Source organism: Verticillium dahliae, genomic scaffold, assembly GCF_000150675.1.
Source record: "Verticillium dahliae VdLs.17 supercont1.2 genomic scaffold, whole genome shotgun sequence".
Taxonomy (NCBI): domain Eukaryota; kingdom Fungi; phylum Ascomycota; class Sordariomycetes; order Glomerellales; family Plectosphaerellaceae; genus Verticillium; species Verticillium dahliae.
This window is the reverse complement of record NW_009276916.1, coordinates 1,208,045-1,224,823: the sequence shown is the minus strand read 5'-3', so window position 1 is coordinate 1,224,823 and position 16,779 is coordinate 1,208,045. Positions and strand designations below refer to the sequence as shown.

General features: G+C 56.8%; 5 protein-coding genes across 5 annotated transcripts; all 5 read right to left on the bottom strand.

The window, feature by feature from the left end:
• Window positions 1-2,881: 2,881 nt before the first annotated feature.
• Window positions 2,882-4,893, bottom strand: VDAG_01216 (extracellular elastinolytic metalloproteinase; the record flags this gene model as incomplete). The annotated part of the gene is made up of 4 exons (XM_009650102.1): window positions 2,882-3,267; window positions 3,327-4,018; window positions 4,077-4,465; window positions 4,528-4,893. The coding sequence occupies 4 exons, from the start codon at window positions 4,891-4,893 to the stop codon at window positions 2,882-2,884; spliced, it is 1,833 nt and encodes a 610-aa protein (XP_009648397.1).
• Window positions 4,894-5,337: 444 nt separating this feature from the next.
• On the bottom strand, window positions 5,338-7,659 carry VDAG_01215 (galactose-proton symporter). Its single transcript, XM_009650101.1, has 3 exons — window positions 6,987-7,659; window positions 6,297-6,888; window positions 5,338-6,239 (listed from the first exon to the last, which is right to left on the bottom strand). The coding sequence occupies exons 1-3, from the start codon at window positions 7,533-7,535 to the stop codon at window positions 5,527-5,529; spliced, it is 1,854 nt and encodes a 617-aa protein (XP_009648396.1). The 5' UTR covers window positions 7,536-7,659; the 3' UTR covers window positions 5,338-5,526.
• Window positions 7,660-9,264: 1,605 nt separating this feature from the next.
• On the bottom strand, window positions 9,265-9,702 carry VDAG_01214 (uncharacterized protein). Its single transcript, XM_009650100.1, has one exon. The coding sequence runs from the start codon at window positions 9,470-9,472 to the stop codon at window positions 9,305-9,307; it is 168 nt and encodes a 55-aa protein (XP_009648395.1). The 5' UTR covers window positions 9,473-9,702; the 3' UTR covers window positions 9,265-9,304.
• A 1,747-nt stretch (window positions 9,703-11,449) lies between these two features.
• Window positions 11,450-12,092, bottom strand: VDAG_01213 (uncharacterized protein; the record flags this gene model as incomplete). The annotated part of the gene is made up of 2 exons (XM_009650099.1): window positions 11,450-11,683; window positions 11,751-12,092. The coding sequence occupies 2 exons, from the start codon at window positions 12,090-12,092 to the stop codon at window positions 11,450-11,452; spliced, it is 576 nt and encodes a 191-aa protein (XP_009648394.1).
• Window positions 12,093-14,273: 2,181 nt separating this feature from the next.
• VDAG_01212 (glucose N-acetyltransferase) lies at window positions 14,274-15,568 on the bottom strand (the record flags this gene model as incomplete). Its single annotated transcript, XM_009650098.1, has 3 exons — window positions 14,274-14,294; window positions 14,352-14,947; window positions 15,031-15,568. 3 exons carry the CDS (start codon window positions 15,566-15,568, stop codon window positions 14,274-14,276), a joined length of 1,155 nt encoding a protein of 384 aa, XP_009648393.1.
• Window positions 15,569-16,779: the final 1,211 nt, after the last annotated feature.

The following is a 16,779-nucleotide window of genomic DNA, read 5'->3' as shown; positions in this document are numbered from 1 at the left end:
TTCATCCACACTTGCTGTAGGAAAGCGAAATTCCTGGCAAGTATTGTTTGCTCTGCTATCCCGTCTGAGAATGAAACGTCTTTGACTCCTGCCGCGCCCACCTGTACCTGGTGCTTTACCGAAAGCGCATCGCCTCCTCGCCGACAAAGAGCCATCGAACCGCCGCAGCCTCGCGACCCGCCAGCAGCATATAGGTCGACCGACTGCCGCTCCTGCCGCTCCTGCTGCCAGGAGCACTGCCCTCCGTTGCTATACTACAGCCACCAGCTTGACGGCGAGCGACGCGCCATTCCGCATCTCCCCACCCATCCTCCCCCGCTGGGTCGCCGACATTATCATGCCGGACGCGAAGAAGAGAACCGCCACGTTGGCCGAAGCCCCTGCGGCCAAGAAGCGCCGCACCGACAAGGACGCGCAAAAATACTACGCCGTGCGCGCGGGCGTGCGTCCCGGCGTCTACCTGACGTGGCCCGAGTGCCAGAAGCAGATTAACGGCTTCGCAGGCGCGCAGTGTATGTTTTTCTCTGCCCTGAGCTCCCAGCTCCCGGTGATCCCTCTCATGAACCCTCTCCTCCTCCCCCCTTCCCTTCCCTTCCCTGGCCTTTCCACTGCTCGACCTCTCTCATGCGAAGGGGAAAAAAATGGCAAGGAGAAGAAAGGAAGCTGATGAGAACCGGTATGAAAACGCAGACAAGTCGTTCCTCTCGCGCGACGACGCGCTCGCCTTTGTGGCCGGCAAGAACCCCGCGCCGCCGGCCTCGGGACCGCCCCAGCCGGCCAAGTTTTACGCCGTGGCGCGCGGCGAGCAGCCGGGCATCTACACGGACTGGCCGACGGCGCAAAAGGCCATTGGGCTCAACGCCAAGGGCAAGGGGCCCAAGTACAAAAAGTTTGAGACGAGGGCCGAGGCCGTCGAGTTTATCGAGGAGTTTGGCGACGCGGCGACCGTCGCCAAGGTGACGGGGGGCCACGGCGGCAGCGCCGCGCTGACCAAGAAGACGACGGCCACGGCCCGCGGCGCGCAGCAGGCCGTCGGCCAGGGCATGCTGGCCATCTACACGGACGGGAGCAGTCTGGCGAACGGCAAGGTCGGGGCCGCGGCGGGGGTGGGTGTTTTCTTTGGCGTGGACGATGCGAGGTATGCACTGGACTAACCCTCCCCCCCCCCTCCCCCCGATCATGATTATTTCGTTGGACGGAAACTGACTCTGGGCACCAAAGGAATCTCTCCGAGCGCCTCGAGGGCGAGCCGCAGACGAACCAGCGCGCGGAGCTGACGGCCATCATCCGAGCCCTGGAGATCGCGCCCGACGAGCAGGACGTGCAGATCTTCACCGACAGCCAGTACTCGATCAACTGCGTGACGTCCTGGTACAAGGGCTGGCAGAAGAAGGACTGGCACAACTCAAAAGGCGAGCCGGTGAAGAACCGCGACCTCGTCGAGGAGGTGCGGGAGCTCATCGAGACGCGCGAGGCCGAGGGCGCGAGCACCGTCTTCACCTGGGTCAAAGGGCATGCCGACAATGTGGGGAACACGGCGGCGGATCACCTCGCCGTCGCTGGCGCGCGGATGCCGCCGAGGTAGAGAGCTTGTTGTTTTGGCCAGCTGATGCGTCTTGTGGAAGGGCTATGGATTGGTGGTGCATGTGCAAGCGGTCGTCGACTTGGGTGTGTCCCGGTATCTTACATGCTTCGTGGCATGCGTGTGTGGTGTCTCTCTCTCTCTCTCTCGATCCCCCTCTCTCTGTACGTCTCTTTTTGTTACCCGATGCTATGTGTGGCTGCAGCCTCTATGTTTGGACTGTCTGGTGTGGGACGGTGGCACAAGCTATCCTCATTGTGCGAGCAAGCCCTCATTTCGGACTTGGGGACGGCCCATGACTCTCTGTTGTTGGACTTGTTGATGTTCTTTTTTCGTCTGTTTCCCCCATACCCTCTTCAATGTGTCTTTTCCTTCCCCCGACCTCGATCCAAGCCAGCAATGTTCATGTCTCTGATGTTAACTGTATTGATGATCACCCAAGAACATCTCCTCTATCGGGCCTCTTGACTTGACATGCCTCCTCCGTAGCCATGTGGCGTAAAATGACATGCCGAGCCGATGATCACGAGGAGGCAGCACAGCCGGGTCGTAGACGGAAGCGAGTAGTCTGCTCTGGCTATCGATTGGCGCAAGGTGTGTCCGACGTCGATCCATATCGCAATGGTGACGCAAGCTGGTTGTGGGAAATCCCTGAGTGGCCTGGTAGCGTCCGGGGCGGGCCGAACCGATCCAACCCTGTCGTTGCGGAGTCTATACTGGCGCCGAACAGAACTAAGTGTGAGGAGGAGGAGAAACTCGGAATATCGTGAGCAAGACAATGTGTAGTCAGGCCGCGAATGAGCTGGCAGCGGGGGTTAGTGGTATTTCTAGATTACACTGCGACCAACACCATGGTGTTGCTACTGGCTTTCGACCTCGTTGCTTCGTCGCACACCGAGGCTGAAAGCACCAGGACCTCCATTATTTGAGTGGTCGTCGACGATGGTTCTGGACTTGTTGAATCCGTTGGTCATTGAAGGAAGATGTGCCATTATGACGGATACTGAACGGCGCATCTAGGAGCAATAAAATCATCATCATCTTTACTCCGAGCGTTCTATCTGATGCAGATATTGAAGATGGTATTTTACGAGTTGATCATCGAATGATACCATGGCATATATCTAGAAAACAGCCATGCTGGACAGAACAAGACAGGCCCAGACCATATCTCCAGCCTGCTACCGCTCCTCGCCTATGTCCTGTTCACGGCAGACACACGGGCGAATTCTCACTTTAGGTCCAACTTTATTTGTTGATGCAGCAAAAAAACGTCCGGTTGATGACGCATACAGGCTTCTAGCACACAGACGGGACCGCAAATCCATTGACACGACCTTGCGTGCCACTACCGACCGTCGCGTTCTGCCCGAACCCTCGCCGCGCGAACCCCTTCCAGATGGCACACCGGTTGGCCCCTGCCGTGAGGACGCGATCGGCCTCCAGCAACGCGTCTCGCGCCTGGAGATGGTTCGCGTTGCACGGCATGAGGGCCTCGCTGTCGAGAACCAGCTTGAGAAGCAGGTACCGCGCGCCCCTCGGCACGCCGGCGGCGTCGAGCACGACGCCGTCGACGCCGCCGATGCCGTGCGCGTCGGCCAGGTTCCAGAAGATGTCGTACAGCGCCGACGCCCAGACGGTGGCCAGGTCGAAGCCCCCCGAGACGACTAGGCGGTTCAGCGACTCTAATGATAGCAACGACGTCGCCATGCTCGTCGAGATGTGGTGCCGACCGCAGCCCCACCGGCTTGGCCGTCACCCAGTCCGGCAATGGTGTAGTCCCTGCTGCGCGTGTCGCCCGGCTTGGACGCGCAGGATCGTGGGCACGAGGTCCGAGAAGCCCTCCATCGATCGAGAGGCCGTCCATGTTGCTGAGGCACCGCCCCGCTGCCGGGGCCGCCGACGAGCCCGGGCCGTACGCCGTGCATGTACTCGTGGAGGAGGACCGTCGTCTCGAACACGCTGTCGCGCGCGAGGCTGCCGGACCAGATGCTCATCTGGATCCGGGGGCTGGTGCCGTCCGCGGGGACGGTGATGAAGGCCGTCCCCGTCATGGTTTGGATGGTGAGGTTGAGGGGGTCTCCGGCAGCGCCGCCCTTGCCGTTGTTGTTCGTCTGGAAGTTGCCCGCAGGCTCGTTGAAGCCGAGAGCGTACAGGATGTCGTGGAACTTGTTGACAGTGTAGAAGCCCTGCGCGGCTGATGCTTCGGTGTACCGCTCCCCGCTGGCGACTGGCGAGTAGGGGTAGGAGAAGACGAGGGACGGAGAATTGACGGGTGTGCTGTCCCCGGGGTAGGTGATGAAGGCATTGTTGCCGCGCAGCGTTGTAAAGCTCTGGGCTCCGTCGGAATGCCAGCCGAAGGGTGACGAGGCCGTATTTTCAGGGTTGACCACGAGCTTGCGATTTACCTCTGTCGGGTTGCCGGATCCCCAGGGGCTGGAAGTCCTGTTAGCTTGGCGGTTTGCAATGATGAAGACAAAGCCGAGTAACTTACTAGACTTCGTAGCTCGCAGTCTTCACAGAATCGTAAACACCAGAGATTGTCTTCCCGGTCTTGGCGTCCACGTAAACGAGTAGCTGGTTATCATCGATGTTGGTCTCCAGCCTCCAGACTAGCAAAACAGTCTCTTCATGTCGGACATAGGCCAGCTGGGCTTTCGGATCTGAGGACGAGCCTTTTGTACCTCGGATGACGAACAGCCCTGCCTCGTCCGTTGGCTCAGCGGTAGCGCTCGAAGCGTTGGTGATGGGGAGATTCAAAAGCTCGACGGCGCTCTTGAAGGCCACAAGAGGGTCGCGCTCTACCTCTTCGTAGTTTCTTCTGTGCAGGTCTCGCTTGGCAAAAGAGTTTCCAAAAGACAGAACAGTCCCGTCCTCGAGGATCTATGGCAGCGGGCATGATTAGATACGTGCCCATCATTGCAAGCCATACCTATCCAACTTACATTGACATTGAAGCTGGCGTCATCCACATCAACACCACCAATAGTCTGCTGGAAATGAACGTGTGCAACACCGTTGGTTCCCACATAAGCGTCGTCTATCACTCGAAAAGCAGCGCCGGGAACAGCGTCCCGAAGTGTTCGTGTCGCAATGTCAACATAGTCAACGGCGTCATCACGTTCCCGCCTGATGCGTTGAGAGCCCTTGGCCGGTGAGACGTCAAAAGAAGTATAATTCGACGCAGCCCCAAATCGATAGTTGCTGAGAGCCGCCGCGCGATTCTTCCACTGCGGGGAGGAGGCCGGCCCGCGCGCGGGATGGGCGGCTGCGAGACCCGCGAGCGACAGCAACGTGCTCAGCAAGACCATTGTGTCAAAAGAATGCGCCTGAGACTCGACATAACAGGGAGGAGACTCGGCTCTCAATGCCCTGGGTGTCTTCTACCTGTCGGGTCTTATACTTGCAATCATGTAAACGCAACGGCTTCGCATCGTCGTACGCCATTGCCGACGCGGCAGTGCAGAGTCCGGCACGGATGCCCGAATCGGAAGGTCAGCGCATTGAGGTGTGATTGACCTGCATTTCAACACCGCTTGAAGGCCCAAATGAGAATCGATCATCCCTGAAACCTTCCTCCTAGAGTCGGTCGTCCGTCCAAGAAATGCAGTACCACCTTCAATCTCATGAACAGTGCCGGGGCTTCCCAGAAGCTCGTATCGATGCGTCGTCTTCAGAGCATCTTCGAAGCTTTGGTGAAGGCCAGGCACCGTGGCGTGATGAAGCGCTCGCACTGTCCGCCCCTTGAATCGAGTACATACATGCATATGCGATTTCGAGACTTCATTCTAATTAACATCAACTTTGAGATATCGAATATGAAGAAGTTCGTCCCCATCGGTATATTCGCCTCGTCATATCGAGACAAGCAATATCAGTACAAAAAAATCATGCGCACCAATGAAATGCGAACTCTCCACCGCCATGTTGTTCCATTGAACCGCTTAGCGCACAACGCCTTCATTGTGCGAAGCTTCGGCGGCTGCCAGGTCGTGCTTCTTGTCGTGTGGCGACGATTGGTCAAAAGCGTACAACGGGGGCATGGGCTCGACGTCCTGGAAGAGCAGATGCTTCTTGATGTACCATGGTAATTTCTTCAGGTAGTACCCGGCATGTTCCCGATTCGTGACATTGAACACGTTGTCGAGCTCCTCAAGAGTGAGGTTCTTCGTCTCAGGCAAGAAGAAGTAGGCAAAGACCCAGCCGATGAGGTTCCATGTGCCATACCAGCAGAAGGCGCCCGTGTCACCGTACGCCTCGACCATGGGAAGCCACGAGAAGGAGATGATGAAGTTGAAGCCCCAGGTGACGGCCGTGGCACTGCACATGCCGATATCGCGAATGTGAAGCGGGAATGCCTCGGCCGAGTACGTGAACGGAACCGGACCGGCGCCGGGCGAGTACACAGCCATGAAGAGATAGATACCCGTCGTCACGCAGGCCAGACGCGCAGCTTGCTCGGTAATGAGGAAACTAAAGCCTGTGAAGAACATGAAGAACGACATCAACGGAAAGGTGACCAACAGAAGGTTGCGGCGTCCAAACGTGTCAATTGTGTAAATGGCCGGAATAGCAAACAACCAGTTGACAAGACCGGTGCCCATAGTGACGAGAAGAGCCTCGTCCCGCGTGAAGTCGGCATTCTGGAACATTTCCACTGTCATCTTATTAGCTTTATACCCGTAGAAGCTTGTAGACTAAGGGATAAACGAACTGGAGTAATATACGATGACATTGACACCGACGAATTGTTGCATAAACATGACAAACCACGAGGACTGTGCGGCGCGGCGGTTTCTTCGCACTGTGAAGAATTCCTTCCAGTTTCGACCCTCGCGCTCGGCGCTCTCGATCTCGAGCAGCTTGTAGGCGTAGTACATGTCGCGGGCAGCCTGGACCTTGGTGTATCGAAGACGGCAGGTTGCCTCGAAGGCCTTGGCATAGCGTCCCTTCTCCATGTACCAGCGGGGAGACTCGGGGCACAGGTAGACCTGGACCATGACAACGAGGGGAGGGATGGAGGTGGAGGCCATGATCCAACGCCATTGAGTCTCCTCGCCGAAGATTGTCACTCCAGAGAAGGCGACGCCGACAATGGTGCCGAGGGCGATGCCGAACGCCGTCCACATCTGCCACATCATGGTGAGGGCACCACGAATGGTCTTGGGTGTGGACTCGGCCGAGTAGACAGGGGTGGTGGAAGACTTGGCGCCGACGGCGAAACCAAGGAAGAAGCGGGCGATGAGAAGGTTGTACCAGTTGTTGGCAGCGGCTTGCCAGAAACCGGTAATGACGGACAGCCACAGCTGATGAAAATGGTCCCACGACGACCGAACCAGTGGTGAGAAAAGGGTTCGTCCCAGCAGCCGATGAGCGCAGAACAGAGGTAGGGGGCACCGTTGACAAGTCCCCGAATCTCTGCTGACATGTCTGCCAGGCCGAGCTCCTGGAAGTAAAAGTCCTGAGCGCCGTTGACGGCTGACTGGTCCATGCCCTGAACAATGGCGGATCCGGCGCAGAGAGTGCAGAGGAAGTACAGCATAAAGGGCTGACTCCAGCGGTGGGTCAGCTCCCTACGCAAGACATTCTTCTCGTCCTCGTCGAGTGCGTCAATGCGCTCGAAGGCGCCATCCTGGTTGTTGACCTGAGCAACGAGAGCGCCCTTGCGGAAGACTTCTTGGTACTCCGTCAAACCCTTACTCTGAGTAAAGTTGTCGACGTCGGCGAGAACCTGGTCCTGGGTCAAGCCTGCGAGTGGGTTCTGAAGCAGAGCGGCGACTGAGCTGCGGCGGCGCCGGTCCGGACCGCCAGGCCCGCCCTGATGCATGACCTTCTCATCAGTAATGGGCTCATTGTTACTGCTGCTGCGGCTGGTGTTGGTGCCTCCCATGCGGGGGTGGTCGTTGGTGAGGTCTGTTGGCGGAGCCTCATCGTCAACACGTGGGGGAGGCATGACTGAAACACGTCCCAAGCCTGGGGTCAAGGCTTGTCTGTGTCGATTTAGCCTAGGAGTCGCAGATGAAGTATGATGATGAGGATATTTTGTGGAGGGCTTAACGAAGAAGACCTCGACAACAGGGAAGACTGTGAACGAAGAGAGCAAAGGCACAAGGAAGATTCTGGTGGGAGGATGACCCCTTAAGAAGTCAAGGGTCGTCTGGGGATCATACCGGGGGGGTACTAACGAAAACAGGAGACAGGCAAGACACCAGACGAAGACGTTTACCACGCCGAGTGATACCAAGAAACCATGCCTGGTGGAGCATGGGGAAGTGGACCGCATTCCCCCAGCCCAGGATGTCGGATGATCATGAGAACGGGTTTCCACTCAGTGACGGCTCTGGCCATCAGCGCAACGCGGCCTGGTCCTCCATGGAGAAGGGGTGCGTGGGCGGCATGGCGAGTTGGCGTGCCAAACGGTAGTACTTTGGTGGATCCAACGGTGGAAACGCTGAAGTCGAGACCGTGAGACGGCGCGCCCGACGGGAAAAAGGATTTCTCAGGCCGGCTGTCTGTCCAAATGTCTCCAGTCTTTCTAGTCGCCCCAATCGCCTCGCCCGGTAATCTGCAGGACGACCAACAGGAGCGGAAGTTGAGCGGTGGATATCAGGCCATGGTCAGTCGACGTGGGCTTGCTGCGAAACATAAGTGTGAGACTGCAATAAGAGGGACGGCCAATGCAGTGCGGCCGTTCGAATACCTAGCTCGAGCCGAGCGGCATTACAGATTTAGTCCGGGTCCGGCGCAGAAGGCTACGAAGACGGCGGCCGAGACAATCGAGGCGTTAGATAAGTGGCGGAGGCTCGGTGACGGGCGGGCGGGTTCTTCTCCAGGGACCTTAATTGAACGTGGCCTTGGTCAAGGGTATTGAGCATGGCTGGTGTCAACTGCTTCCAGTGTCGAGCATGGGCCACAACATCCAAGGTCTTGCTTAGCACCGGGGGCCTTGTTTGCCTCTCTTGTGCCCTGGGTCGCTGTAGGACGTTCCTGGCGTGCAGTCAGCATATCCCATTGTCCACGGCAGAAGTCAAGAGCTCGTAGAGAAGATGGTGAATGCGGCGAACATTGCCAAGGCTACGTCAGCATTGGCTCACGTCATACTTATCGTCAGGAGACAAATTGAGCAGACATGTGCCGGACGTGTGCCGGTCGGCATAGTCGCGAACGGGACGAATGCAAGGCCAAGCAGCCCGGCCAGCTGAGAAACGCAAGGATGGTAGTCCCAGTCGAAGAAGCCAAGAGGTTCTCGAGGGCTAGTGGTTGGCCAAGCACCAAGGGTCAGTCGTGTCCGAGAGGTCTTTTGCATTCGTGTAGGGAAAGAGCCTTGATAAGCATGCGTACACTTGTACATGAGGTCGTTCTCGTCGTTCTCGAGCCTGAGGTCGTTCTCGAGCCTGAAGGAAGGCGTGAAGTGGTGGAGTGGAGATGATCCTTGGCTCGTTGGGGTTCCTTGGGTGTGAAGAAAGCAGCAAAGATGTTTCTGCTCTGCAAGGAGAGAGATGGGAAACGCCATAGACTGGGAGGTCGACGGAGGGGTGCAGTCGAACGTTCATTCACTGTGGACGGCGGGCAGGCGCGAGGCGCGCTACGGATCGGCACAACAAGCGGGCCGGTCCCCACCAAGGCCCACTACCACTACATGGCAGCGACTACGACGTCCGAAAGCATCTCATCCACCGACCATCCAACCACCTCCTGTCCATCCCAAGCCATCTAATCACTTCATCCTTTGCAGAGTGGCTTGGCAAACACTCGGCATTCGTCACCAAAGACATATCGAGCACTGTTGGTGCTCACAGTCTGGACCGCTGCTCTCCTCAAGGCCCGCTTCTTCTCCGCGCCCCTGACCTGCGAAACCATCTTCACCTTCCTGGCCTTGGTGATGGACATTCAACGCCCCAATGCATTACCGCCCCAACGCATTCACCGCTTTATGCTCTTCCAAGCAGCGCCAAAATTCGCCATCAAACAGGCGCCAGTTGTAGGCCAACACTATGATTGTCCTCACGCTGCTTCCACGCCGCGTCCCACGGGAATGCTTCATCTTATTGCCATGCTCTTGGTCTGATACCAGCCCTCCTAGCTTGGCGGGGTATTCTGGACGAGCTGACTGCGTACATTGAAATGAGGAAAAAAAAAAAAAAAAAACCAGACTTCGCTCCCTCCATCAGGCTTGGAAGGATCGTCTTGTGAACTCGCCCAGGCACTAGGCTAACACACCACCAGTCGTTCGGCGCGCGGGATCCCCGACTCGGCGAAGCATTCGGCGGCTTGTCGCTCCTCTGTCTCTTATCCCACTGCTCTCAACTCTCGCCAGACCTTCATTGCGCAGCTGTGACCGTCTGTGCCTCGCCAACGCCATGCATCCGGAATGATGCCGCTCATGCTCCCGACTGCGTGACCTCTCGTGAACCACGGCCTTGGGGATGCCAGCCGGAAGCCTTCAGTTGACTCTCCTGTTCGAGATGCCCAGCATATCGCGTCGTACTAATCGTACCCTTGGCATCTCCGTCATACACGCCTTCTATTACTTTGCGACGCCAATCAGCGCCATCCCGACCAACCACGCCACATGCGGCCGATCGCGATCGTTTCCCTGCAGCGGATCCACGCTAGCGTTATGGACGGTAGTCAGTGATATCGACCCCTGAACAACGAACCTCGACCGTTCGGGTATTTCTTGGCTCGACCAACCGACCCTCCAACTGTCCCTTCCTTCAGCTTCCCTGCATCACCAAAGAGCCCATATGCAGGAGTTCCGCACCTCACTGATGTCATACTGCTTTTCAAGCAAAAGGGACCTTGCAAGGGGCGTTGCGAGGAACCTTGCCAAGTTGAGACTTGGATCGTCATACAAACTACGCTTCACCACCACCAGCCCATATATTCCCGTGAGAGATGACGTTCTTTCCGATTCGAACGTTGGTGCGTGTGCAGGCTGTCTTGCCGTCTGATTCCGCTGGCGGTCTACTGAAGGTACATGATGGGGGGTTACAGCTTCAAAATCGGATCACCGAGTAACTGTTTGCGCAAGAGGCATGCCGTCGCTGTCTTGCGTCCTGCCGGTACCTGGGTCTCCTCAGCGCAGCTGGCACATATCAAGACTTCATCACTTAGCTTCCCCGCTCCTCCAAGACTTTTCGTTTTCCCACTCGAGCCTTTCAGGAGAGCACAGCACAAGTCGCCAGCCAAAGATGTCGGGATGCCGCCCTACAGTAAGCCGCGCCGAGTTGTCTCCGCGCTCCACAGACTCGAATGGGATGAGTGACCAACCCAATTTCAAGGCCGCTGATCATCTTGTGGGCACCCAAAGAAGTGTGTTATCCACGTGCTTACGTGGGTCAGAAACCTTCCTCCGGGCCAGTCGACGTCTTATCGCAAGTCAGTGTCTCCGCTGAAAAGGTATCATCGTGCCATCCTGACTGTCGGACAGCGGTGCAATCGTGCTGTGTAATGGGTGGCCGGAAGCAGATGCCTGACGAAGAAGCGGAGCTTGGCGGCGGGATACCGGTATTCCAGTCGACCCGCGAATCTGCATTCTACCCTAAATCGCCAAAGCCGAGTGCCCCTTACATATCGGGCAGACTAACATGGTGATGTTTTCTGCATGTCGAGAAATACCCCTGCGACTCCACGAGCATCCACAATTCGTGATGAATCGAAGTTTTGCAGCTGGGTCGAGAACACCCAGACTGTAATTTGGCTAGCTACCATCGCCCCGGCTAGTCGAGCTCACAAGCGACTGATGAGACCCAAGATCGGTCCGCCCCCCCTTATTTCAACTTAGACGGGCAAGACGGGGCTCATTCTCGTTCTCGACCATGTTAACATCTCCACACATGCTGCCACCCGGACATTATCATCCGCTCAGCAGCTCTGCCATTTGTACTTCAGCACCTCGGTCACAGGCGCGCCACTTCCACGTTCTCGCCCGAAGGTGACCTTGCCGCTGCCCTGTGCCACGATGCGGAAGTTGACATTGAGGATCCCCACATATCCATCGCTCCCCACGCACCTCGACGCAAAGTCGAGGCTCTGCGAGACTGCAACGTTGCGCGAGATTGGCCCGGCACCGGCCGCGATGGTCGACTCCTTGGACGTCTGTGATCTCATGTTAGCGCCACCTCTCGGGTTCGCCTCATTCAGCTCAAGTCGCAACCCGGCTTACCGAATCTGAGGCATTCTCCGACCAAAAGGCGACGGTGAGAAACTCGGCCTTGGTCACAGGACTAACGTACAGCCCGCCGCGGAGCGTCGCATCCTCGACGAGCAGGGTCTTGCCGGCCTCGCCCTCATCGATCTGGACGTGCACCTGGCAGGCTGTCGTCGTGCCGGCGGCGAGCGTTTCGCTAAAGTCGTGGAACGTGAAGACGAAGGCCTCGTCCGCGGATGACCAGGACACCTTTGTGTCTTGCGGACAGCCCTTGCCGCTGTGGACCACGGAACGCACGCGCAGGCTGGCGGCGGCACTAGCCCACAGTGCTGTCAGGAGGGTAGAGGGACGGACCATGGTGGCGAAAGGGCGGTGAGGTGAGTTTGTTGAGCTGGGAGATGTCGTCTTCGCAGGCGCAGTGTGTCGTGATGTTTGACTTATCGCATTGGACTGAGATGGGCGACTGCTTGGAAAGCGGAGTCCGTTGAGCTGTCCATCTTTATACGCCCCGGGGCATGGGTGTCGTTTTCGTTGCACGGTTCTTTAGAGATGTAATGGCTGCCATGGAACCACGGTTGGGCGTCGCGACTTCTTTATTTCACTGGACCCTGATCGCGGGGTTTGTCGTCGGGTAAAATCCCATATATCAGCGAGTCAATTTGTCCAGCATCAATGGGACACCTCGGAGCTTGGGCAACGGGGCCTAGACGTCGCCAAGGTCTGCCCTCGTTATGGAATCACCGACTTGATTTGTGTTTGAAGAAGCCATTCGCCCTGAAGTGCTACCTCGGTGGACTCTCATGTCACCATGCGCTTTTCATGCGCATTTCAGCTGTGCTGAAAGTGCTACGCTGGGGTGGTAATGTACCGAATGTTGCCACTTGCGATTAGGTCCGACCGACACGGAGTGGGCGGTGATTTTACTATCAACATAGACTACCTACCTAATCAAGACTCAGAGCCATATCTCCTTGATCACAGGAATCACCTCGTGAAAGGGTCTCGACGCGGCGAAACCTCAAGCTGCCTTGTTTCGATAGTTTGCTCGGCCAAGCCGATCCTCGTCTCACGGGGTTCGTTCACATGGCGGGCCTCCGGGCCGGGGCAAGATGACGGCCGTGTCTCTGGACGCTCTATTAACGGCTAAGTCGGAGAGAGGGCGCGGGGTAAACAGACCTCGTCTGCGGCCTGGAGCCTCGCTGCTTTTAGCCTGAGAGGCGACTGAGTAGCACTGAGCTCGGGTCTATGGCCCAGCTTGTATAAATGTGGCTTGCTGATGTCGGAATCTGACCACCGAATGTCCAGTGATGCGCTAGGGAAGTTTACTATGAGGATTCGACGCGAGGACACATAGCCTGGTGGGCGCGGAGAGCGTGGATGGCCCCTGAGGCGGTGAATGATCAATTGGACTGTTGCTCGAGAGGCTAGGAATATGATGCGAACATCGACCGCTAGAATTGCGAAATATCCGGGGACCAGCCAGGTCAGGCAACGTTAGGCTGGGTATGCGGCAGGCCTGGAGACTCGACATGCCAGCCGTGATCCCAAATGAGAGAGCGGGGTGTGTCAGCATACACAGAACATGAGGCTCGACAGACTGGCTCTACTGAGAGTGTTGACAATTTGTTCTGTTCTAAATCTACACATCTCAGACACGGATCTTGGATATAGAGTATATCTTACGGAGGCATCCTCCTCTCCGAGTCACTTCCTGAGAAACATCAAATCGTAGCGCCTCGTTCGACATCTGCCTGGAGTTTCCGTACAACACCACTCTGGCAAACCACTCCGGACAAGTTCCTCCGTGCAATATTTGGTTGATGGTACCAGTGAGAGCAGTCTCGAGTGAGAACAAGAGATGCTTAAATGTGTCCCACTCGCAACGAGTATGCCTTTACAATTGCGAAAGGGTCGCCTCCTCTGGTCGGTGAGCAGCATTATAGCACTTCAAGCCGGCGCGACAGTGATGCGCAGTGCGGGCTGAAGTGGATCACAGCATAGGGCACCTGTTCTTCATCCATGTCAAAGGCGGAGATGGGTCGCCCAAGTCGCAGTCGTTGTTGCGTGGGCACCGGCGACGCCATTCGTTGATAGTAGGACCGTCGACGGGTACATGCCGCCCGTCCTAGATTCGGGGCACAGAGAGCGGCAGAAGCCATGCGCAAGTAGAGAGTCAAAGCAAAAGCTTGACTACCATTACGGGCCGGAATCCCAAGATTTTGCGCAAGTGCAGGCTTCAAGGTTGCGACGTATTCTGTAGATAAACCTTCAAAAGCCGATCACTAAGCGCAAGTGACACCGGTCATCGCGCCTCCGAAGACGGCAGAGGGACTGCGTAAATAACCCAAGTGTGAAGACGGGTCGTGACGAGTCTTGTAAATGACCGTGGACTCGGCAAGGGACGAGCTCCTCCCATCTTTGAAGCCAAGAGTTGGACATGGTGATCCAGTTCTGGGACGGTCTCCAGAAGTGAGCTTCATCAGATGGAGCAGCGGCTTGAAAGGGCGGTTTGCAATCCGTCGCAGCGTCTCTAGATGTTCATGCAAGGTTGCAAATTTCCTGCAGCCGGTCAGCACGCCTCCAGCAGACAATAGTTGGACACAATGAGAGACTCACCTTTCTTCTCGCCCTGAACTCGGCATAGATACGGTTCCAGATTGTTCGAGCCGTGCAGTCCTCGCTCCCATCTTCTTTCTTGACACATTTCGGCTGCTTCTCGATCAGCAGGTGTTCGGGCGTCGGCAGCCACGGCTTGGGAACAGGCCAGTCCGAGAAATGCACAAACTTGGCCTCGTTGAAGACAGCCACCGGATCCCACACCTCATCCTTGGAGCCGAGGTACATCTCGTGCGTCGTCGCGCGGAACTCTGACGTTAACAGGCCATACGGACGGTGGGGTACGACAAGGGCCGTGTCCTTGTAAAGTTGGTTGAGGATTTCCATGTCGTAGTCATCCGGCCCAGCAGCGTTGACGCGCTCCTGGATGCGGGCGAATTCGGTCGCAGAGGGGGTGGCGAGTAGTAACTGAGACGCGAGGATGGGCTTCTCGGGGAAGAGCCAGTAGGCGCGGGGCATGGCGACGGGGCAGGGCGGGAGCAGGAAGAGCTCGTCCATGTTCTGGACTACGGCCGAATCCGAGTCGAGCGAGAGGACGCGATCGTAGCTGGTCTGGTTGAAGGCCAGGAGCTTCGTGAAGGATTCCGCCCATGTTGCTAGAGGTTTGGGGGATCACACGTTGGCAAAATGCCCACTTGGTGTACAAGGGAAGGGACCTAGAGGAGAAGTGGGCACATACAATCTTTACCGGTTCTATGCTGAACCTCAATGGGCACCAGCTTGACGCCGTACTGTTCACGCGCCTTGATGAGAAGACGACCATCGAGCGTGGCACTCTCGGATGCCGTGGGCTCCAGCATGCGCCTGGGGTACATCATGACACGGTCTGCTTTGCTCTGCAACCTGAACAGGCTCTCGAATAACATGACCGAGTTACAGAGGTACTCGCTGTTGGTGACATATTGAATGTATGCGAAGCGCGACCAGTCATGGCCATGGTCAGGGGCTTTTGACGGCGAGGACTTTGAAATACTTGGTTGTCCCGCCTTTCGTGCTGGCACCGAACCGGCGAAGTGATCATGGCCCGGTAGACCAAGCAAAGCGAAGGTGATCAAGATGCCCAGGCAGGCAATCCAACGAAAGCGTCTCGAGGCAAGAAGCGCGGCCAGGCGGGGATTGCTTCCTAGGCCACCGTCAGGTGAGTTGGTGCCATGTTCCGCGGCAGAAAGTCGCGCGTATGTAGGGGGCATCAGAGAACGGTAGGACTGCGCTGTCATGGCTACGAAATGGAGGCCGCTTGAAGATTCCAGTGTTCAGACTGTCTGGCGAAATTGACGATGGGGAGAACGCTTGAGTTTATGAACGGGTGACACGGCGTCGCACGTCGGCAGACGCGTGCTGGTCACGGCAACTCCCGAGGGACGAACTGGCCTTCTCGTCTAAGAGACCTCAGGTGAGATAACCTTTTCTCTAGGCGAAAAGACTCCTTTTCGACTCGACACGACGACCCCGGTCATTCGACGGCCGTCGGGAAGAAGGCTTTGGGCGCCCTGTCTGTTGCGTTGACCCCTGTCCGACGAGCCTCATTGACTTTGCAGTATCCACTGGGACCAAACGTGTGACCACTCACAACGGTCTTTTGGTAGTACATGTAACTCAACAGACACTCGAGACGGGTTCAGGGTCGGACGTGTTTCTCGTACAAAGATCAGCCGTCATGCAAGCCTGTTGTATACTGGGTTGGAGTTTGCCTGGGCTGTGTGCGCTGTGTGCAGGATGCAAGATTTCATGTGGCAGGAAACCCGTTCCTCTAGCCGTGGCTCAAGGGTTCGGGATCCCTTCCAAGCCCGCTCAATTTATTTACCTCGCCTTGCCATGTGCATGGAAATCATAGGGGAAGGCACTCGCAGCTGAGCTGGCCAAGTTTTGCTGTGATTCTTGTGGTCCCTGCGCCCCCTTCTCCCTTTCCGAAGCATTTTATTCACATCTCGAAACCGATTCCATGTCTCATGTCCGCTCAACACCAGCAGGGGGCTCGCAAAGCTGTCTTTGAAAGCCCGCGATGGCAGCATGAAGAGGCAAGTATTTAGGCTTCATCAGCGCCATGTTCTACTTCCTTCTCTTTTCTGATGTCTCTCAAGTCAACGCACAAGCCCCCATTTTTAAGCGCAATGGTCATCCAGGGGCTACGGCGCTGATGGCCCATGGCCTGCCGTCGAGGCCACCGTGGGCTCCGATTCCAGGCTCGCACTCTTCCCCGGTACGACCATTCCAGACATGTGTGGTTTCTACCGACTACTGTTGGTTCAACACCTCGGAGGGCTGCTATGCTTCCATGGCCGCAGAATCAGGGCGATGACAATAATGGACCAAGAACTCACTAGCTGGCATGATTCGAGACTGCATAGCTGCAAGTATCTTAAAGTTATGACGCACATTCAATAGTATGTATACGACACAATGAATTTTGGATTGCTGACCTAGACAA

What these genes read in the sequence shown, in the direction of transcription:
- VDAG_01215 (XM_009650101.1), bottom strand. Translation starts at nt 7,535, where the DNA reads ATGCCTCCCCCACGTGTTGACGATGAGGCTCCGCCAACAGACCTCACC. An exon ending in CAGCAGAGATTCGGGGACTT is followed by an intron (nt 6,889 to 6,986) that starts GTCAACGGTGCC and finishes CATTTTCATCAG; the next exon opens with CTGTGGCTGTCCGTCATTAC. An exon ending in TGTCATCGTATATTACTCCA is followed by an intron (nt 6,240 to 6,296) that starts GTTCGTTTATCC and finishes ATAAGATGACAG; the next exon opens with TGGAAATGTTCCAGAATGCC.
- VDAG_01214 (XM_009650100.1), bottom strand. Translation starts at nt 9,472, where the DNA reads ATGTCCATCACCAAGGCCAGGAAGGTGAAGATGGTTTCGCAGGTCAGG.